Here is a 23,532-nt window from a genome sequence, read left to right as displayed (position 1 = left end):
TGAAATATTTATTGTGAAAGCTGTGACGTTGGGAATTTTCTTCAAAATAATAATTCAGGGAGAAGTGGGTGAGGGTTGGGGTGAAAAAAGATTAAAGAGGACCCTTCCTCACCAGAGCCAACTGGAAAATTCCAGAAAAACCCTGATTAGGTCACACACCCACTTCTGTCCAAAGAGATGCTTATGGTTAACTGGGGAGGAGAAAATCCCTCCTCAGGAAAGGACCTCGGCTGATAAAATAATACATGTCTATTTTGGGATATCAAAGAAATTTTTCTTTATTTTTGACTATGCTACGTGGCATGTGGGATCTTAGTTCCCTGACCAGGGATCGAACTTACCACTCCCTGCAGTGGAAGTATGGAGTCCTAACCACTGGACCACCAGGGAATTCCCCAGAAATTATTTTTATTTCCAAGCATTTTGAGGCTGCATGTTTGGCCCAAGAGACCCAATAGGTTAAATTTTCATTTAATGTTTCAATCTCATTTAATGCAAATTTTCTGTCAATAAAGTGTATCACTAAGCATGATTTGTTTTTGTACACTTTTGTACAGCTTCATGTGAATAAGTGACTAAATTTGAAATTCATTTGTCAAGTCTTATGTCCTTGGTTTAAAAAAAAAACAAAACCTGGCACCTTGCTCTACTGTTGAGCACACTAGCAAAATTAGCAAGAATCTCTGAGTCCTTCTTCTTTAGTTCTGTTATTTGAGCTCTTCATTTATCTATTGACCCACTTGAACAAGATCTTCGTCACCTTATATTCTGTTGATTGTCCAAGTCTAGGTGTTGTTGACCTACCAACAATGGATGAAAGATGTGTTTGCTTAGCAATTGAGAAATAATGTTTTCCACATTAGACTCTGCTTGAGGTGTGAGGTCTTTTTTGCTATGTGCCTGATGATCATCATTCCAACCTTATTTGCATGGGACTCTCTTGAGATTGGGAGGGCAGGAAATTAGCGTTTGCAAAGTCCAGATCATGCTGTCCCCTCTGAGGCTGTGACTTAATACAAGGCTCTTGCCCCAGTGGCCTCTCTAATGGTTGGTGGCAGGGAGAAATGGCTGGAAGGAGAACAGGAATGGTAGGAAATGGGCAAGGAAGTCACATACAGGGGGAAACCACAACTGGCATTGGATGAAAGCTACAAGAGTGGGAAGGAAGAGACGAGTCTGAGAAACCCTGTGAAAGAAGGATGCATAGAGCTTGGCGACTAAGTGGATTTACAGAGAGAAGAGGAAGGGAGAGTCCGAGACAGCCAGATGCCTTTAATCTGTGATAGAGGCAAAGGAAATGCTCAACCAGTAACAGAAAAGGAGAAGTTGGGGGTGAGAGCCTGGTGCTGGACACTTTCAGACATACTGAGCTCAGACAGGACAGGAAACCGCCTCCCTTCTAGTTAATATTCAGGAGGGGAAGTGCAGAGAGGTGGAAACCACGGGCCCAGTTAGGGGTCAGAAGGCACCAGAGGGGCCGCACGAGTCACCGACAGAAAGGCTCCCAGGTGGTCTTCATGTTCCTGCATGTGGCCCTGAAAGTGCTGAGACTAAGCAGCTGGAATAGATCTACTTTTTTCTTTCCTCTTTTCTTTAACTTCTTATTACAGAACATTTTTAAAATAAACAAAAGTAGAAATAATATGATGAACCCCAGTGTTCTATCACCTAGCCTCAACACTGATCAGATTGTGGTTAACCTTGTTTCATCTTGACCCTCACCCATTTCTCCCTGCGTTATTTTGAAGCAAGTTCCAGACCTCACAGCTTTCCCAATAAATATTTCAGAAGATAAAGACTTTCAAAATTTAAGAATTTCAAAAGATAAGGACTCAAAAAAAAAGCGCAATACCATTATCATGCCTTAAAAATTAACAATAATTTTTTTTTAAATCAAATACCAAGTCAGGTTCATATTTTCATTTTTTATAAACAGTTTACTTGAATTAGGATTCACATTAGACCACAGACTGGGATGGATGATAGTTAAGTCTCTTTTACTCTGCGGATTCTCTCCCTCCACCCCCTCTCTGATCCCCACTCCCTACTCCTCTTCCTATTTATCTTTGAAGAAGTAAATTTGTTTGCCCATAGAATTTCCCACACTCCAGGTCTTGCTGGTTGCATTCCCCTGGTGTCTGTTAGCATGCTTGTCCTCCTGTATATGTTCTGTAACCTTGAAGCCCTGATGAGATTTAGACCCAGCTTCATTTTGAATGTTATGCAAAAAGATGTCCAGTGAAGGGTGTTGTAGGGAGTCAGGGCAGCAGATCCGATCAGCAGGGTAAGAGCGTAAACTGAGAGGGGTCTGAGGCCCGTGAGGCCCCTGAGGAAGAGCGACATTTAAGGGGCAGGCAGAGAAAGACACCTGGGAAGCAGGTGCAGAGGCGCGGCCGGGCCAAGGCTGAAGCTCAGACCAGGTGGTGCAGCGCGCAGGCGTCTTCACTCCGGCCGTGGCAGAGTTGCTTACCCTGAATTACCTGCAGTAGAAAGCAAAGGTTCTTCTGCAGGGGCTTTGGGTGGCCCCGGGGAAAAAACAGGCGCAAACACTGCCAGATACTTGTGCAATGCAAGAACCAAGCACAGCTCTGGGCGGCTTTGATCTAGCCTCCCCTTGGTGGAAGGGGCAGCGGGGCTTGATGCCTGATATCCGCCACATGACGGGGCCAGAGGGGGTCCTCCCGGCCCTCAGGGTGCTCACCTCTTGCAATAGTCCCTGCAGCTACCTTTGCAATTACACCCTCGCCCACTCGCCCACCCAGTGCCCTCCTACACAGGGGCATCCTTTTCCAGCTGGTGCCAGGCTCCTCCTTCAGGTGCTGCAGAGATCCCAGGGATGCCTGCTTTCCCTCACTGCTCAGGGGCCCTTCTTGTGTTGTTCAATCGCTCAGTCACGGCCGACTCTTTGCGACATGGACTGTAGTCCGCCAGGCTCCTCTGTCCATGGAATTCTCCAGGCCAGAAAACTGGAGTGGGTTGCCATTCCCTTCTCCAGGGGATCTTCCTGACCCAGGGATTGAACCCAGGTCTCCTGCCCTGAAGGCAGATTCTTTATCGACCAAGCTACCAGGGAAGCCCCTGGCTCTTAGTAAATGGCCAGGACTGGGGAGGCAGGAGAGGTGGAAGGAAAGAAAAAGGAACATCTTACTGAGCATGGAGACAGGAGTTATGCTGGTGCTGATATACATGCAAAGACTAACTTCTGGGCAGGGGAGCATTAAAAACTACTGAGATGGAGACAGGCAATTTTTGTTATTCCTCCCTCCATAAGGTAAAGCCAGTCTGCTGCTAAGTCGCTTCAGTCGTGTCCGACTCTGTGCGATCCCATGGACGGCAGCCCACCAGGCTCCCCCGTCCCTAGGATTCTCCAGGCAAGAACACTGGAGTGGGTTGCCATTTCCTTCTCCAGTGCATGAAAGGGAAAAGTGAAAGTGAAGTCGCTCAGTCATGTCTGACTCATAGCGACCCCATGGACTGTAGCCTACCAGGCTCCTACCAGGCTCCTCCATCCATGGGATTTTCCAGGCAAGAGTACTGGAGTGGGGTGCCATTGCCTTCTCCGAAAGCCAGTCTATGTAGAGTGAAAGAAGTCTTCAAAGAAAGTGGATGCCAGCCACAGGAAACCCTCCTCTGCCTTGTACTGAACCCCTGCCAACACAGCTCATGTCCTCACCAAAAGCCCCCTAAGAGGATCTCAGCCTCAAACAAGGCCCAGGGCGGAGAGCGGGCCTTGTGGACGCGGCTGGTCCAGAGGTGCCCGGGTGTTGCTGGATCTGAGCCCTGGGTCAGGAATGACTTCAGCCCCAGTCTCTCAAGACTCCCACAGGCCCCTAAGCCCCCGCCTCTTAAAGGAAGGACATGTCTCCCCATCCAAACGCATCTCTGGAGGAATCCTGCCGGAAACTACTTACCGGCCATCGGAGCCACCAAGGGAGGTATTTCCAGGACGTGAGCCCTTCTCCCCGTACCCACTGAACAGGATGCAAGTCCCCTGAAGCCCTCACAGAGAAGCTGCAAAGGTCGTGGGGTCAGGCCTGGTAAGTGGCCGATGTCTTAAATCCCCCTGCAGTCCCGGAGCCCCCAGGACAGCCTTGGGTCCTGTGCACACCTGCAAGGCGGACTGGCTAACGGGCCTCTGTGCTGTGGAAGTCAGCCTTCGGCTCTCAGATAACCCACCATATGGTACTAACAGATGCAACGCTCGTTGGTTTGACCGGGCAAGGAGGGTAGGTTTAACTTCTGGGTGATCTGGATTTTCACCAGTATTGTTTCCCTGTTAAAGACATTGCTTTTTACGGCTTGTTGCTTTTCTAAAAATTATTTTCTCCCTCTGACTTGGACAAATAATAAAGGGAAGGTGATTAGAGGGGGAAGAATATGGGAAGGAATCATGGGAGATACGCTTTAAAACCACAAATCTGAGGAAAAGGAGACGTGAAGGTTTTTCTGTTTGTAATTGCAGTTAAATTGCACAGCACAGTGCTGTAGAAGTGAATTATGATGCCAGAAATTCTCTGCCCAGCTTCCGGTTGTTGATACATTTTAATTCTTATGTGTGACATTAACAGTTGTAGTGTATATTAATTATCTGCCGTCTGCCCTCTCTTTTAAATATAGCTCTGAATTAAGGAATTTTATGTGCTTTTTGTTTTGTTTATATAACAAAATTTTGGGTTTTTTGTTCATACTTCAAAGTGGAAAGAAACCAAGTATTCATTTTTAGAAGCTCATTCTCTAAAGTTGAAAGAGATTTTTAAAAAATGTATTTTCTTCTCTTAAGGTTGTTCGATAAAATGAATTCATTAAAGCATTCAAAATGTGTAAGTCCAAGTTTCATACCTTAATGGCCGTCTAAGATTCCAACAGATAAAATCCAGTCACCTGGTTTTCTCTTAAAGAGACAGAACTATGTGTATAAATAGATTAAAATAGCAAATACTCATTAATGTAGCCCTTATTAAATACCAGGCACTGTTCTAAGTACTTTCATAGTTACTAACTTATTTCTTCAATATAAAAATTCTATAGACTAGGCACTATTATTATTCCATTTTATGGATGAAAAAATTGAGGTACAGAGAGGTTAAATAACTTGCTAAGGGATAAACCCTAGGAAGCAGAGGAACCAGCACATGAAACCAAGTTGCCTGGTTCCAGAGCCACATTCTTGTCCCATTGCTATTACTTTTAAAACTAAAAAAGATCTTCCCCTTAGGACACAGTGGTCCTTCAGGGGAACTGCTTTGAACTCGTGAGTTGAGTCCTGGTCTGGACATGAGGTTCATAAGTTGAGGGGCTCCTGGAGGCAAGAATGATGAAGGTGCAGAGAGGTTAAGTAACTTGTACCAGACTTTGTGACTGGTATGTGGCTGGACAGGTTTCAGAGTCATTGTGTAACATCAACAATATATTTAATTGCTTTGAGATATTTGCAAATAAAGTCTCCTTAGAAAAAATTAATAATCAGCAATATTTTTAAATCAACAAACTTTTAAGGTCACCAACTATGGGAATTTCCTTGGTGGTCCTGTGGCTAAGACTCCATGCTCCCAACGCAGGGGGCCAGGATTTGCACCCTGGTCAGGGAACTAGATCCCACATGCTACAACTAACAGTTCACACGCTGCAACTGAAGATCCAGCATGAGGCAACTAAGACCCAACACAGCTAAATAAATGAATTAAAAGGTTTAAAAATCACCAACTATGTGAAAGCACAACTTTAAAGTAGACCTCATGCATAAAATAAGGTGGAAGCATTAGCTTTATGGAAAAACAAAATTCTTATTTTCAATAATTTTGGAATTAATAGATAATTGAGATTATGTACATGAAAAGTTAGAAGTTTGACTAATACTGTTGAAATGTTATAAGGCTCCAAAACCAACTGATTTTGTTGCTGTTGTTGTTTGCTCTGTGTCTTCCACTGGAATAATGACATTGCTTATCTTGTTCCTTGCTATAGAACAATGCCGGGTACACAGCAGGTGCTTGATAAATGAACACTGAATGAACAAATGAGTGTATTTACCAGACTTATTGAAGCTGTGAGCTTCAAAAGCTGAGAATGAGACTATGGGCAATGGCAGGAAAGGAAGAATCTTGAGGAAGTGCACCAGTCAGAGGATGGGAGCAAGAAGAGAAGTCAGAGAGTAATCAGTGGGACGGAGGCAAATCAAGAAAGGGAAGAATCATCAAAGTCAAGAGTAGGGAGAAAGCTGGGAAGTGGTGAGTAGCATTAGGAAACACTGCAGATAAATGGGAAAGCACTGTTGCATTTGGTCTTGGGGGCTGGAAAAAATGCAGCTGCATAAGAGAAATCAGAGTGGAACCCCGTTTGCACAGGAATCAAGGAGTAATTAGGACACTAGGCAGGAAGCCCGGCATTGAATAGAAGGAAAGAGTTGACCACATTGGGCAACTGCTAGTAGAATGCAAGGACATTGTTAATTCAGTCAAAAAGCGTTGTGTTGTCACTTTGTCACTGTCTCAAGTGGGGGCTCCCTCTCACCCATCCTTTGTCCTAAAGGAACAAAAGGGGCCTTGAATTTCATGAGTGCCCCAGTGATGTGTCTGAGAGCTCAGGCTTTGGAATCAGATGGTCCATGTTCAGATCTTGCAGACACATGTTCCACTCTCTAACTTCTGAGTATAATAAATTTATTAAATTTCTCACCAGCATTATTTTTAATTGCACTGATTCTTTAACCGCACTCTTTACTTGACCCAACTGTGTTGGGTGTTTGAAGAAGAAATTACTTGAATTGAAATTACCAGTTGAAGAAGAAATTACTTAAGTTCTCAATTTTTCTCACTGAAGAAGAGATTCAGTCACTGAGTATTTTCCTACCATGTGCCAGAGACAGTTCTAGTGGGGGAGTTAACATACCAGCAATAAATAAATCTTGTATAATTCCAAAAACACGAAGCCATTTTATAAAATAAAATGTTTCATTTCATGATATTTTATATCTTGACTTCTGTCACCAGGAAGATGGAGGAGATGTACTTTTCCCTGTTGCCCCATTCAGTTCAGTTCAGTCACTCAGTCGTGTCAGACTCTTCGCGACCCCATGGACTGCAGCATGCCAGGCTTCACTGTCCTTCACCAACTCCTGGAGCTTATTCAAACTTACGTCCATCGAGTTGGTGATGTCATCCAACCATCTCATTCTCTGTCGTCCCCTTCTCCTCCTGTTTTCAATCATTCCCATTAGACTCTTTTCCAATGAGTTGCTTCTTTGCATCAGGTGGCCAAAATATCGGAGCTTCAGCTTCAGCATCAGTCCTTCCAATGAATATTCAGGACTGATTTCTTTTAGGACTGACTCTCAAGAGTCTTCTCCAACACCACAGTTCAAAAGCATCAATTCTTCGGTGCTCAGCTTTAAGTTGTATTTAATGTTGCCCCCATTAAATACAACTTAAAACCCCAGAAGTAGTCAAACAGTAGATGGCAAGAGTGAATATCGACATTTTAGAACATCAACATTTAAATTAGCAAACTAAAATGGACCAGAATAGGCAAATTTAATTCAAATGACCATTATATTTACTACTGTGGGCAAGAATCCCTTAGAAGAAATGGAGTAGCCCTCATAGTCAAAAAAGAGTGCAAAATGCAATCAGTTCAGTTCAGTTCAGTTACTCGGTCGTGTCCGACTCTTTGCGACCCCATGAATTGCAGCACACCAGGCCTCTCTGTCCATCACCAACTCCCAGAGTCTACCCAAACCCATGTCCATCGAGTCAGTGATGCCATCCAACCATCTCATCCTCTGTCGTCCCCTTCTCCTCCTGCCCCTAATCCTACCCAGCATCAGGGTCTTTTCCAAATAGTCAACTCTTCGCATGAGGTGGCCAAAGTTTTGGAGTTTCAGCTTCAACATCAGTCCTTGCAATGAACACCCAGGACTGATCTCCTTTAGGATGGACTGGTTGGATCTCCTTGCAGTCCAAGGGACTCTCAAGAGTCTTCTCCAACACCACAGTTCAAAAGTATTGATACTGTGGTGCTCAGCTTTCTTCGCCGTCCAACTCACATCCATACATGACCACTGGAAAAACCATAGCCTTGACTAGATGGACTTTTGTTGGCAAAGTAATGTCTCTGCTTTTAAATATGCTATCTAGGTTGGCCATAACCTTCCTTCCAAGGAGGAAGCGTCTTTAATTTCATGGCTGCAGTCACCATCAGCAGTGATTTTGGAGCCCAAAAAAATAAAGTCTGACACTGTTTCCACTGTTTCCCCATCTATTTCCCATGAAGTGATGGGACCAGATGCCATGATCTTAGTTTTCTGAACGTTGAGCTTTAAGCCAACTTTTTCACTCTCCTCTTTCACTTTGATCAAGAGACTCTTTAGTTCTTCTTCACTTTCTGCCATAAGGGTGGTGTCATCTGCATATCTGAGGTTATTGATATTCCTCCTGGCAATCTTGATTCCCGCTTGTGTTTCTTCCAGCCCAGCGTTTCTCATGATGTACTTTGCATATAAGTGAAATAAGCAGGGTGACAATATACAGCCTTGACATACTCCTTTTCCTATTTGGAACCAGTCTGTTGTTCCATGTCCAGTTCTAACTGTTGCTTCCTGACCTGCATACAGGTTTCTCAAGAGACAGGTCAAATGGTCTGGTATTCACATCTCTTTCAGAATTTTCCACAGTTTATTGTGATCCACACAGTCAAAGGCTTTGGCATAGTCAATAAAGCAGAAATAGATGTTTTTCTGGAACTCTCTTGCTTTTTCGATGATCCAGCGGATATTGGCAATTTGATCTCTGGTTCCTCTGCCTTTTCTAAAATCAGCTTGAACATCTGGAAGTTCACAGTTCACGTACCGCTGAAGCCTGGCTTGGAGAATTTTGAGCATTACTTTACTAGCATGTGAGATGACTGCAATTGTGCGGTAGTTTGAGCATTCTTTGGCATTGCCTTTCTTTGGGATTGGAACGAAAACTGACCTTTTCCAGTCCTGTGGCCACTGCTGAGTTTTCCAGATTTGCTGGCATATTGAGTACAGCACTTTCACAGCATCACCTTTGAGGATTTGAAATAGCTCAACTGGAATTCCATCACCTCCACTAGCTTTGTTCATAGTGATGCTTTCTAAGGCCCACTTGACTTCACATTCCAGGATGTCTGGCTCTAGGTGAGTGATCACACCATCATGATTATCTAGGTCGTGAAGATCTTTTTTGTGCAGTTCTTCTGTGTATTCTTGCCACCTCTTCTTCATATCTTCTGCTTCTGTTAGGTCCATACCATTTCTGTCCTTTATCAAGCCTATCTTTGCATGAAATGTTCCTTTGGTATCTCTAAGTTTCTTGAAGAGATCTCTAGTCTTTCCCAATCTGTTGTTTTCCTCTATTTCTTTGCATTGATCGCTGAGGAAGGCTTTCTTATCTCTCCTTGCTCAGTTCATTTCCAAGGCAAACCATTCAACATCACAGTAATCCAAGTCTATACCCCAATGACTAATGCTGAAGAAGATGGAAGTTGAACGGTTCTATGAAGACCTACAAGACCTTCTAGAACTAACACCAAAAAAAGATGTCCTTTTCATCATAGGGGACTGGAATGCAAAAGTAGGAAGTTAAGAGATACCTATAGCAACAAGCAAGTTTGGCCCTGGAGTACAAAATGTAGCAGCGCAAAGGGCAACAGAGTTTTGCCAACAGAACGCACTGGTCATACCAAACACTCTTTTCTACAACACAAGAGACGACTCTACACCTGGACATCACCAGATGATCAATACCGGAATCAGATTAATTATATTCTTTGCAGTCAAAGATGGAGAAGCTCTATACAGTCAGCAAAAACAAGACTGGGAGCTGACTGTGGCTTAGATCATGAACTCCTTACTGCCAAATTCAGACTTAAATTGAAGAAAGTAGTAAAAACCACTAGGTCATTCAGATATGACCTAAATCAAATCCTTTATGATTGTATAGTGGAAGTGACAAATAGATTCAAGGGATCAGATCTAATAGAGTGCCAGAAGAACTATGGATGGAGGTTTGAAACACTGTACAGGAGGTGATGACCAATACCATCCCCAAGAAAAAGAAATGCAAGGAGGCAAAATGGTTCTCTGAGGAGGCCTTAGAAATAGCTGAGAAAAGAAGAGCACAAAGGGCAAGGGAAAAAAGGAAAGATATACCCATCTGAATGCAGAGTTCCAAAGAATTGCAAGAAGAGACAAGAAAGTCTTCTTAAGTGAACAATGCAAAGAAACAGAGGAAAACAATAGAATGGGAAAGACTAGAGATCTCAAGAAAATTAGAGATGCCAAGGGAACATTTCATGCAAAGATGGGCATAATAAAGGACAGAAACAGTATGGACCTAATGGAAGTAGAAGAGATTAAGAAGAGGTGGAAAAAATACACACAACTATACAAAAAAGGTCTTGCTGACCCAAATAACCACAGTGGTGTGGTCACTCCCATTGAGCCAGACATGCTGGAGTGTGAAGGCAAGTGGACCTTAGGAAGCATTATTACAAACAAAGCTAGTGGAGCTGATGGAATTCCAGTTGAGCTATTTCAGATCCTGAAAGATGATGCTGTGCAACTGCTGCACTCAATATGCCAGCAAATTTGGAAAACTCAGCAATCGCCACAGGACTGGAAAAGGTCAGCTTTCATTCCAATCCCAAGGAACGGCAATGCCAAAGAATGTCCAAACTACCACACAACTCCACTCATTTCACATGCTAGCAAGGTAGGTAATGCTTAGAATGTGAGAGGTGGACCATAAAGAAGGCTGAGCAATGAAGAATTGATGCTTTCAAATTGTGGTACTGGAGAAGACTCTTAAGGGTCCCCTGGACAGCAAGATCAAACCAGTTCATCCTAAAGGAAATCAGTCCTTAATATTCACTGGAAGGACTGATGCTGAAGCTGAAACTCCAACACTTTGGCCACTTGATGTGAAGAGCCAACTTATTAGAAAAGACTCTGATGCTGGGAAAGATTGAGGGCATGATGAGAAGGGGAGCAACAGAGAATGACATGGCTGGACGGCATCATCGACTCAATGGACATGAATTTGAGCAAACTCTGGAAGGTAGGAGAGGACAAGGAGGCCTGGTGTGCTGCAGTCCATGGGGTCACAAAGAGTCAGACAAGACTGAGCGACTGAACAACAACAACAAAAGCCCTAGACGTTATATATAAGACATGAGAAGAAATCTAAAAGGCGGAGAGAAAAATGCAGACAGGCTAGGGACTTTGGGATCTGCGGCACAATCTGGTGATAAGTTGCCTGTGTTTTCTTTTTGCTTCATGGTTCCCAGCCCTGGAGCTGAAGAAGCTGGCATCCTAGAAATGTCAAAAGGAGCAAACAAACAAACAAATAAAAAGTCCCCAACAAAAGTTAAAATAACAGGAAAGGGGAAGTCTAACAAGAGTAAGAACTTTTAATCAACTTACTCCAGCCAAAAACCACAGATAAAAATGATGACTCCATTCCCACCCACAGCATCAAAGGGGGAGTGGAAGCCTAGACTTCCTGCTAGTGGGGTATATCAAAGGACCCCAACTGCACCCCCACCCCCCACCACCACACACACTGAGATGGTATCAGAGAAGTCTGTAGGGAGCCAGACTTTCATCCCCACTGGACAGTAACGGGCCCTGCCCCTGTGGCGTCAGTAGACCACTTGGGGCACCTGAACTCATACACAACAGTAACAAGGCACCCCTCTCCATCCTAGCTGGGGTGGTGTCAAAGGAGGCAGAGTGGAGAGTCAGGAATGTCACCACTGCTCAGAGATAATGAGGCTGATCATTACCTTCTTAAGGTCAGTAGTGGCCCCATGGGGAACAGTAACAAGGAATTCCTACCCCTATCAGCCAGGGTAACAGGTACTGGTGGCTGCCTCATGGGATCCAAACCTCCCACCCCTGCCAAGCAGTTCCTAGGAGCCCCCTTCCTCTCCGGTGTCAGCAGAGGTCAAGTGTTGAACTGGACTCCTACCCCAACCTGGAAGCAACAAGGCAGTGCCCTTCCCTTCCTCTGCCAGGAATTAGAAGAACCAGTTAAACCAGAAAGTTTAAGTAAGATCCAGAGTCTCATAATGTAATACCCAAAATGCCCAGGTTTCAACTGAAAATTACACATCACACCAAGAAATCAGGAAAATCTAAATCTGAAAGAGAAAAGATCATCAATAGATGCCAACTCTAAAATGACAGAGATACTACAATTAACTGAGAAAGATTCTAAAGCAGCCATCTCAACACTTCAACAAGCAATTATGAACGTGCTTGAAACATGAAAAAATAGAAAGTCTGAACAAATAAATGGAAAATCTCAGCACAGAAAGAGAAGATATAAAAAAGAAAAAAGTAGACATTTAAGAACTGAAAAATATAAAGCTGAAGATTAAGTGGATGGGCTCAACAATGGAATGGAGGGGTCAGAGGGGAAAAAGAAATCTGTGAACTATAATACAGAGCAATAGTAATTGCCCAATTTGCACAATACAGAGGAAACAGAATGGGGTGGGGTGGGGGAATGAACAGAGCCTCAGTGATTTATGGACTCTCAGCAAAAATCTAACTATATGTTGTCTGAATCCCAATAGGAGAGGAGAAAGACAGCAAGGCTGAAAAATTACTTGAATAAATAATGGCTGAAAACTTTTCAAATCTGGCAAAAAACCATACGCCTATAGATTAAGTAAATCATGACAAGTAAGTAAATCACAAACAAGATAAGCCTAAAGAAACCCCATACCAAGTTAAACTTTACAAAACTAAACACAGTATTTTTCTTATATTTACTTAAGTGTAATTTTATGCTGCTGAATATAATAAAAAATTTGAACAACAGCAAACAAACCCTAAAAACAAAGGATCATGAAAGCTGAGAGAAGCAACACCTTATATAAAGAAGAAAAACAGCTTGAATAACAGCAGATTTCTCATCACAAATCACAGATGCAAGAAGGGGATGGCATAACACTTGCGAAGTGCTGAAATGAAATATATCCAGTGAAACTAGCCTTCAAGAATGAAAGAAAATCAAGACATCAGCTAAAGAAAACCTAAGAAAGTTCAGTTCATCATCATCATAATTATCTTAAGAAAATGGCTAAAGGAAGTTCTCTAAACAGGAAATGGAAAAGGAAGGAATCTAGGAATATGAAAAAAGAAGAAAGCACACAAAGAATAAAAACTATAAGTAAATACACTTCCTTCTCCTAAGTTTCTAAATTATTTGATGATTGAAACATAAATTATAACACTGCATGATTTAGTTATGAGTAGAGGAAATATTTAAGACAATTATAACCAGGGGAAGGCAAAGAGCTGTAAAAGGAGGTAAGGTTTCTACACTTGACTTGAACTGATAAAATACTGACACCATCAGACTGTAATTAATTGTACATATGTAAAATAATACCTGGAACAATTACTAAAAAAGCTACAAAGAGATACACTCAGAAACACTATAGCCATAGAAGAATCTACAGAATAATATAAAATTAAAATAAAACTGTATAGCTAAATAAAAATAGAATTCAAAAAAATGTTCAAGTGATCCATAAAAAGGCAAGAAAAATAAAACAGAAGCATAAGAAATAGAGCAGAAAACAATAAAATGGCAGGTTGAAGTTCTAACGTCAATAATTACATTAAACATAAGAGACCTAAATACACCAATTGAAAAAATAAATAAATACATAACCCAACTGAAAGACAGAGATCGGCAAAATGCATTAGGAAATATGACCCAACTGAATGCTCCTATAAGAAACTCACTTAAATATGACTTCATAGGTAGGTTGCAAGTAAAAGGATAGGAAAACACGTATCATCCAAATATTCATTAATCAAAAGAAAGTAGAGTAATTGTAAAAAAAAATGGCAACCCACTCCAGTATTCTTGCCTGGAGAATCCCATGGACAGAGGAGCCTGGTGGGCTACAGTCCATGGGATAGCAAAGAGTCAGACACGGCTGAAGTGACTGAGCACACACAAAGAAATGTATATTATTTACTATTTCTTTAGAGCAAAGAAATTTACCAGATTCAGAGGGACATGATGTAACGACAAACTCACTTAAGCAGAAGGGAAGAATTTCCTGGAAGACTCATAAAACCAAATTGTTGGCTGGACAAGCGGTTAGTGGAAATCAAAGACATGGAACCATGAATTAGATGTCTTCCATTCTCTTTTATTTCTGCTTCTCAATAGGAATTTCATTTCTCAGATTTCCATGAGACTGAAAACATGGCCACCAGTGGTTCTTGAGACTCATGACTCTTGTCATCCGTGTGTTCCCAGCTCCAGCTCAAATAATTTCAGGAATGAGAGTGATGCTGGTTCATAAAACAGCAGTTGGTAGATCTGCTATAGTCACATGGTTCCATCCACCACAAACACCTCTTCAAATCCTCATTCTCCTGATGAATGCCTACATTACAGGTTCCATTTGAGTACCATTTCCTCTAAGAATTCTTTTCTAGTATGTTCTCACTTAACACTGTTCTTTGGATCTCCATATATCCTCTATATGCCTGTATCATGGACCTGATGATGCTTTATTTTGGTTATTTGTTTACATCTCTCTTTCTGCATGCACGATAAGTCACTTCTGTCATGTCCGACTTTGTGACCCCATGAACTATAGCCTGCCAGGCTCCTCTGTCCATGGGATCCTTCAGGCAAGAACACTGGAGTGGGTTGCATGCTCTTCTCCAGGCGATCTTCCCCACCCAGGGATCAAACCCATGTCTCTTACGTCTCCTGCATTGGCCAGCAAGTTCTTTACCACTAGCACCACCTGGGAAGCAGCTCTCTTGCTACCAGACCTTAGTTTCATAGACATCTTTGCTTCCCCAGCTCCTAGCAGGGTAGTCAGGTTGCTAATGATTTTAAAACAAAACTCATTGGGCAACTCATTCCAGGAGTAGACACTGATCAGTTGTAACCATCAATGTGCTCACTAATGTGCAGGAAGGAGTGACCACAGTAGCAGAAGAGACTGCTGCCGTTTGCCAGGAAGAATGAAAAGGCCTGTCCCAGGATAGGGTCACACTCACCATTTAATTGTATTCTCAACTCCCTAGGGTGGCTTCCTTGGTTTGGGACAGAGAAAATTCCAAACAGGAAGTGCCGTGTCAACCTACAAAGTGATTTAAATCACTACTGAATAACTGAGGAGTTATATCCCAGTAATGCCACTGAAAGACAATTCCCATCTGGGGAGTTTGTATTATACTTAAAAAATGTAAAAACCAAGACATACACAAAGCAGAAAGGGCCCTTCCCCTTTCTCTCCTGAACAAAGAGGGGAAAAGATGAAGGAAGAGCTAAGGGATTTTTTTAACAGTGGGAGAAAACTTACCAAGGACAGGAAGATGCCCTCTGTCCCAGATGACAGGTCTCAGCACTGACGTGCTCTGGGCAGCTGCAAACACAAGCTCAGGCCTCCGAGCGGCCTACGGAGCGCTCCGTGGAGAGGACAGAAGAGTGGCCTGTCAGCCAAGCAGTCATCCCTCAGAGCACGCCCGCCAATTTCCTTCCCTCCTGTTTCTCCATCCTGCTCGATGTCTTTTCTAGGAACCGTTCTGAGCCAGGACCAGGACAGCTGCGCTGGGGATTAGTCGCAGCAGTAAATCTTCTCTGGTGAGAGCAAAATATGTATCTTTGACCCCCAGGACCCAGCTGGATTGGTCCATCAGAGCCCATACACCCTGAGGCACACACTGGTTTAATTTTTCCTCTGACATTCAGGCGACACAACATAAATTGCATCTATTGCTCATCCATCGTCTCTCACTCTCACTCACCGGCACAGACATGAAAAAGTCAGAGAGAATAACAACTAACTCCCAGATCAAGTTTACAAGGCGAGCTGAGCAGCTGTGTGCGGCATCAGTGCATACAGGACATGAAACATCACTAGAATGAACTCAAAAATACGTTTCATTAATGCAGGTGCCACAAACAATTCCTCACATAACCAGTAGATATGAACTGGTCCCATATCCACAGAAGAAGTGGAGAAAATAGTCCTTACCAGCACCAGCACCATCCACACCAAATGAATCTTGAAAATTTATTGAAAAGAATATTAGTTTGGATGGGCTAAATTCCTAGTCTACCTCATATTCCTTGGTTGAGTACAGTGCCCATTTCTCTTGTTTACTATGGTTCATATCTGAGCTAACCAATCAGAAAACAAAATGGAGATCTTTTAGAGTCAAGATGACTTAGAACTGTGTTTCCAGTTTTTGCTCAGAGACATGCTAACGTGCACTGTGGTTTACCGGCTTCTAGTTTATTCTCCTCTCTTCTCTTGCCTTTCCACTATTTGAGGAGGGGAAAAGCAAAGGGAGGAGAAGGCAATGGCAACCCACTCCAGTGTTCTTGCCTGGAGAATCCCAGGGATGGAGGAGCCTGGTGGGCTGCCGTTTATGGGGTTGCACAGAGTTGGACACGACTAAAGCGACTTCGCAGCAGCAGCAGCAAAGCAAAGGGAGAAAAAGGAAATCAAGATGGTTGAAAGAGAAAGCTGATGGGGTAGACTAAAATTTGACTGATACTCCAAAATATGCCATTTTGGAAAAACAGTGAAAAAAAAAAAAAGATTCATGAAAAATGACCAAGCCAAATGTGACCACTCACTTCTCAGTCTTTTATTTTTAATAAAAAGGAGTCATGAGAACATGTCTTCAAAAAGTGACCTCCTCTAACATTTAAAATAACACTTCAGATTCAAATACAGATAGAAATTGAGTATATGCTCAAGATGTCTGTGCTATCAGTTCACTTGGATCTATTCCTCACATCCTGCTTCAAATTCATTCCGTGTGGACCCAAATGTGAGGCTTCCCAGGTGGCTCAGTGTAAAGAATCCTCCTACCAGTGCAGGAGATGCAGGAGACGTAAGAGCATGGGTATGATCCCTGGGTCAGGAAGATGCCCTGGAGTAGGAAATGGCAACCCACTCAAGTATTCTTGTCTGGAATATTCCCTGGACAGAGGAGCCTTGCAGGCTATAGTCCATGGGGTCACAAAGAGTCAGACACGACTGACCGACTGAGCACACACTTGGACCTAAGTGTAAGAAATCAAAACACAAAAAATACTAAAAAAATCATGGGAGAAAAACATTTTATAATCAAGTAGGCAAAAACTATAAAGAATTAAATCAAAGGATAATCAAATGGCTTTTACATATATGCAAAGATGATCAAACTCATCCATAATGAAACAAAGCCAAATGAAGCTGTTCCAAGAAGTAAGGACATAAATCCTGTGTTCTGTTCTACCCAGGAAAACCTTATAAATATTGGAAAAGGTTATTATGCTGGCTTTTTACAGAACATTACATGGGATGGTGGCTTAAATTTTGATTATTAAAGGAAAGTTTGACTTCAGAGGCCTTAGATACATTTGGACTACAATTGCAAAATAAGAGAGAGAACATATTACCACTGAACTAAAATGATGTTCTAACGAATAAAAAGAATATTGCTATTTCAAATTGTATTACTCAGCTAAAATGCAGACTAAAATATACTATACACAACACACCAATTTTGTATATCATATATATGCCAAGGAAAAAACTGGAAGGCCATAAACACTATGTTAATGGTAGTTATCTCTTACCTGGTATAATCAGAATTGATTTTACTTTTATGACTTTATTTGTTTCTGGCTGTGCTGGACCTTCATTGCCACTTGGGCTTTCTCTAGTTGCAGTGTGCGGGCTTCTCATTGCGGTAGCTTTTCTTGTTGCCAAGTACTGACTCTAGGGCGCACAGGCTTCAACAGTTGCGGCATATGGGCTCAGTAGTCGCAGCTCCTGGTGTCCAGAGCACAGGCTCAATACTTGCGGCATACCAGTTTAGTTCCTCTGTAGCATGTGGGATCTGCCCAGATCAGGGATCAAATCCTTGTCTCCTGCATCAGCAGGTGGACTCTTTACCACTGAGACACCAGGGGAGCCCTAGAGTTGATCTAAAAAATGTTTTTCCCTTATGCTTTTGCATTATTCCCCCCACCCCCACACGATTTCTGTAATGAACACATGTAGGTTACTTGCGTAAAAAGAAAATAAGTACATTAATTTAGAAAATGATCGCTCAGTAAAGAGTATTATACACTCCTCCAAACTGAGATTCAAGCAGATCTAATTCTAACAACTACATTGAACAGCTTACAAGAAAAAAGTAGGGCAGGTGTCTATATGTTAAATGAGAACTTTCTCAGCTTATTAGTCCACTTACAAGATTAACACAGGATAAAAACCACTGCAACAAGCAACAAATGTAAAATATATGAAATAGCTTCTCAAATCACTAATGTTGAGCTCCAAAAGAATCTTTGTAGCACCCATAAAAGAGATCTTGTGGTTTTAAAAAGCTCTTGAACTTGCTCTCTGAGAAATTCAATCTGTAGGCCTGTGTTTAAACACACAGGATATTATTATATAACTAAGCAGCTGTGAAGATTAATCGTGATTAAAAATAAAAGGGAAAAGACAGAACACCAAGGCAGGACTGTTTAACGACAGAAGGGGGACTCAAAGGAAAACAGTATCTATACTGGGTAATAAGAAGTCAACCCATAGACTTATCAAGTAAGAATAAAGATATTCTATTGCAACCTGATTCAAAAGGTACGCTTATTAAATATACGATTACACTAGAAATAATGCAAATAATATTCATAAGCATATATACAAAACACATGTATTATGGACCATTTGTGAATAGCCCAGTATTTCCAAATTTCATGCCATTTTTCAAACCCAAGCACCTTAACGTGTCTATAATTTATCTTTCTAGCTTTACTCTTCTTTCCTTACACTCTGCTTTTCAACTTTACCCCACAGTCCAGATGCTTGAATGAGATATACACTGTCCACTCACCACCTTCTGACATGAACTTCAGTTCATCCTTTACATGTAAGCCCCAATTCATTAACATTTTCTTGGAGCCCACCACTCCACCTTATACTGTGGCATGTTCATCCAGACCATAAAGATTTATGGAGCAGCAGCAGGATCTATGATAGGTTCTGGGGATACAGAGATGAATGGAACAGGGTCTTGCACTCAAGAACTTTGGATGAGCAAGGGACAGACAGGTAAACAATAGTTAAAATGCAGTCCGCTTGCAGGGAGAACTCATGGCTATGCTTAGTGGACCCAGCTTCCAGTTATTTGTAATCACTTGTTATTAATCCATCATTCATAAATTCTCTTAAACCACTGTTTGCAAATTCAAGTCTTACAGAGCAAGCAGGTAACATGAATTGATCAGGCTGAGAGTGAGATAATAGTTCATGCTGATAACTGTCCTATCTAAAGGCATTAAATTTCTTCTTTTTCCTTAAATGCCGTGCCTGAAAATCAAAATGTGCCTGTCTTCTATATACTAAGGTTAACAACATCATTTAGTGTCTACTCCATGTAGGTCCCTGCCCCTCTTCTGGGCATTTTCCATGTTGAAGCTGATACTGTGATTCTGCCCATTTTACAAGTGGAACAACTGAGGCACCAGAGGGTTCTCATAACTTGCTGATGTCACACGGCTGTGAGGGTAGTGAAACTGGAGCTTGAACCCAGTCAGGCTCCTTCGGAGCAGTACTTCACAGCATTAGACTGCTCTGTATCTAAACTTTCAAAATTCCTTTATTCAGCTTCTACCACATCACGGTTTCATAAATTTCATCACATTCCTTGCTTACAATCATTTTTCTCATTTGAAGGTTCTAATTCTTTAGAAAGAACTTTGCAGTTTTACCCCAAGAAATACATGTCCACTATAGAAGCAAGCAGGGAGAGTGAAGTGTTTAAGGTACTCATGGTATCCACACAGCCACTCCCCACCTCCTCCCCCTCCTTCCAGTCCCTCTCCAACACCCTTCCCACCCTGGATGCATGTGCTTTATTAGTCCTCCACACAGCAGGGTAACATTTGGTTTTCAGTAACTGTCAGCATAATGTTTACACCTCTGTGGATCTTTCTGGACAAGGCAATCCATCAGGCCAGTGTCTTCAGAGAAGTCCTATTAATATCAGCTAAATAAATCCAAGGACACCGAGGCATTTGGTGCAATAGGCAAGATATAAACTCCCAAGTCAGTGATCTTAATTCAAAACGTTTCACTAGACCAGGAGATGTAGTCACTTTTTAGTCACGAACTTTCCTAAGAACCCTGAACATTATATTCTTTTCACTTAAGCAAGCTGAAGCCAAAAAATTAAGATTCTTGCTAGAGGCTGTATCAGTTCTGCCTCCTGGCCTTTGTTCCTACTGCTTCCTCAGCAGGGACCTCCCCACACCTGCACCCCCTTCCCAAATCTGCCTCCTACCCTAATTTCCTGAAATGCCTCACGTGTCCCCTCCTCTGGGAAACCCTTGATCTCCAAAGTGGTTATGTGTTCCTCCTGTATCTACCCAGTGACCAGCACATAATATCTATTTCAGTTGCCTATTTACTTCTCTAATCTGTAGTTAAGAATATATGTAGATATACTTTTTAGCCCAATTTGTGCCTAAAATTTATGCAGTAATACTTATTTCTGAGAAGAAGAAAAAAAAAAAAGTTGTACCCCTGAGCTTTAAACTTGGCTATTTATTTTACAATCTCAAGAACGGTAAAAAATATATGGGTTGTGAGCTTTGGCATTGAACTAATGTGGGTTTGGCATCCGACTCTAGTTCTAACGGCTGTGTGACCTTGAACTGAGGCAGTTTTATCCTTCAGAAAATACTTCGCTGTCAAGATTAAAGCAAAGGGGTGCAGAGCACATCACCTGCGCAGGTTCATGCTAAGTGTTAACTGCTGCTTTATTTCTCAGGAGTCATTTACCTTTCATCAAAAGGAGAGATTTAACCAAAAGGACAGAAAAAATAATGATAGCTGATTGGGGAACTATTCAACGTATTTTACGATAAGCAATGTTACGAACATTGAGATTAATACTTAACATATGTTATCTGTTGCTCTCCACCTATTCAATATCAAAATGTGTCTTAAATGGTTTGAAAATGTATCAGACTCGTTTAAATGCTCTAATAAAAAACAATCTGAAAAATAAAAAGCAATGTTGGCACCATCTAATGGAGTATCTTTAATGCCAGGAAATTAATAGTACAGTAAACATCAATGAATAATAAGCTATCTCAATCTCTAGGAGACTGGAAACTTCATCCAAATCTCTAAGCATCATATTTAAAAGGGCTTAGAAAGTATTTTGAAATTATTTGCTTAACAGTAAATTGGCTTCTGAGCCAGTAAAACATCCAGTAATCCAGTTGAGTGTTTAAACCCTTCTTTTTAACCCTTCTTAGATAGGAACTAAGATGCTTAGTGGCCAACTGCTGCCAAGCTTAACCTGAGACCCAAAGACAATCCTTACTAATCAAGACCGTATCTAAGGAACTTTTCAACTCTGGACCATTCCGAATTCCAAGAGGAAATGTGTCCCATTTCTGTGGGTTTTCCTCTTTTAGCACTCTAAAGCCTCAGGATTAAGAAGATATTCTTTCACCATCAGTATAAACCAAAAGTACACTAACATAAACAACTGCACTGTATGTTCATTCATTGATACATTTATTAACCTCCACTTGCCCTAAATCAGAAGCCATACTAGGAACTGGGGATCCCAAGAAGAATAAAACAATGTACTCCTGCTCTCAAGCAGCTCTCAGTGTTTAGTTTTATTTGCAAAAATGTAGTATTTTAAGCCATCATTAATTCACAACTGAAGTAGGCGCTTATTCATAGCTGAAACCAAAGACTTGAGATGGGAAGGAGAAATGGTACAACAGAGGCGGGAGACAAGACCACTAAAAAGACAGGAAAAGGAAACGAGGGTATAATTCTAGTGTTGTGAGCCACTCATTCAGAATCCAGATTTGTCAACTATGAGCGATGCAAAGAATTCTGCTTTTTGCAATTAGTATGTATTTTATAATTAAAACTTTTAAATTACCAAAAACGTTCCTGTTTCACAGTTTTGGAGATCAGCTGAGAACACTGATCAAAGTACATGGCACTGAGCTTTCTACCAGGAAGCTCAACTAGTCAATGGCATCCCCACTCCAGTACTCTTGCCTGGAAAATCCCATGGATGCAGGAGCCTGGTAGGCTACAGTCCACGGGGTCGCTAAGAGCTGGACACGACTGAGCGACTTCACTTTCACTTTTCCCTTTCATGCACTGGAGAAGGAAATGGCAACCCACTCCAGTGTTCTTGCCTGGAGAATCCCAGGGACGGCGGAGCCTGGTGGGCTGCCGTCTGTGGGGTTGCACAGAGTCGGACACAACTGAAGCGACTTAGCAGCAGCAGCAGCAGCAGCAACTAGTATACTAGTCTTTAAAAGTGGAGTATCCCCTTAATGAATTTTTAACACCGTTTTGTTAACTTAATTTACATTAACCCACATTTTGTTAAGAAGAGTTTTGTTCATGATGATAATGCTCGATGACCGAGAGTGAAACAGCAAGGTACACAAAGAAGTAGAAGCCTTCAAGTCAGCCAGACCTAAAATCACATTAGGATTCAAGCTCTTGACAGCCTGCCGCCTTACCCTAAAGAAGTTACTTTATCATCATGGACAAATTTTCACAGGATGGGAAAGAATAAATGTCAGAGATTTAAAGGCCCTCAAAATAGTGACCAACACTCCCCAAATACTGATGTTAACTTCACTCTTCGTGATCCCTAAATAAACGCATTTTCCCAGCTGAACTGGACGCCTGGGGTCTACTGCTCAGCACACAAACCCAGGACTTCTTCAGCCCCTTCCCGGTTCCTCTGTAACGGTGAGAGGGGGCCGAGGTGCCTGCCAGCCCCTGCCCTCTGGCGGCAGAAGCGCGGCCTGCAGCCTCAGTGCAGCGGGGACGGGCTCCCTCCTGGGGCTCCACTCCAGGGAAGGTCTGCGCTGCTGGCAACAAGGGCGGGGCCGGGGGCAGAATCCTGGCCTGGTGGCCCCACAGCAACTTCTCATCCATTCTGTGACCTACACACTCACCCGATAAATTCATTTTCTCCTTAAATAGTTCCTGTTGTGTGTAAACAAGAACCCTGAACTAAGTTCACTTTCATAAAACTAATAAATATCAGTGCCACAAAATTACTTTAGTATCTTTTTCTCCATGACTGAATATACAAAGATAATGGAAGCAGAGTATTTTTCCGCTGTAAAGATGGGTGGAATAGATCAAAATCCACTTGTTGAATTTTCTTTAAATAGTCCTCCAGAGCAACCTGGAAAAAAAAAAAATGGTCACGAGATCATAGATTAACTCTTTTAAAGAAACAAAGATAAAACCAGCAGGTATTAAGGCTACTTTAGTCTTCCTGAGATGGTCTTCTGCATGCTAAGACTGTAAACGAGAATTTTTAAAAGAGAGAAAATAAAGACATCTTCTAAGAAATTTGGAAGTTATGAAGCTAGTAAAACTGTATCACAGAGCTAGGACTAGAAATATCAAGCCAATTCTGATCATAATTTATAGTGTTCTGGTCAAAATGTAAAA

The 23,532-nt window shown here is 42.0% G+C and overlaps 1 protein-coding gene and 2 long non-coding RNA genes across 5 annotated transcripts in view; all 3 read right to left on the bottom strand.

Annotated features, from left to right (window-relative positions):
* LOC145509054 (uncharacterized) overlaps positions 1 to 15,424 on the bottom strand; it is a 44,593-nt gene extending 29,169 nt beyond the window's left edge. Inside the window, exon 1 of the long non-coding RNA XR_014055819.1 lies at positions 15,367 to 15,424. This is a non-coding gene — a long non-coding RNA (uncharacterized LOC145509054). The remainder of the gene's footprint in view (positions 1 to 15,366) is intronic.
* A 1,214-nt stretch (positions 15,425 to 16,638) lies between these two features.
* On the bottom strand, positions 16,639 to 20,889 carry LOC145509055 (uncharacterized). Its single transcript, XR_014055820.1, has 2 exons — positions 17,640 to 20,889; positions 16,639 to 17,081 (listed from the first exon to the last, which is right to left on the bottom strand). It is a non-coding gene; the product is annotated as an uncharacterized LOC145509055 (long non-coding RNA).
* Positions 20,890 to 21,683: 794 nt separating this feature from the next.
* Positions 21,684 to 23,532, bottom strand: part of NDUFAF6 (NADH:ubiquinone oxidoreductase complex assembly factor 6) — a 33,810-nt gene continuing 31,961 nt past the window's right edge. For all 3 annotated transcript variants that reach the window (XM_081497028.1, XM_081497025.1, XM_081497023.1), the window contains one exon: positions 21,684 to 23,260. In XM_081497028.1, coding sequence (XP_081353154.1) covers positions 23,132 to 23,260 — 129 coding nt within the window. In that variant the 3' untranslated portion in view covers positions 21,684 to 23,131. The remainder of the gene's footprint in view (positions 23,261 to 23,532) is intronic.

The sequence above is a fragment of the Giraffa tippelskirchi genome, chromosome 6 (genome assembly GCF_054371585.1).
Source record: "Giraffa tippelskirchi isolate mGirTip1 chromosome 6, T2T-mGirTip1v1.2.pri, whole genome shotgun sequence".
Classification (NCBI taxonomy): Eukaryota; Metazoa; Chordata; class Mammalia; order Artiodactyla; family Giraffidae; genus Giraffa; species Giraffa tippelskirchi.
The sequence above is the reverse complement of the archived record's forward strand: the minus strand, read 5'-3'. Positions and strand labels throughout refer to the sequence as shown.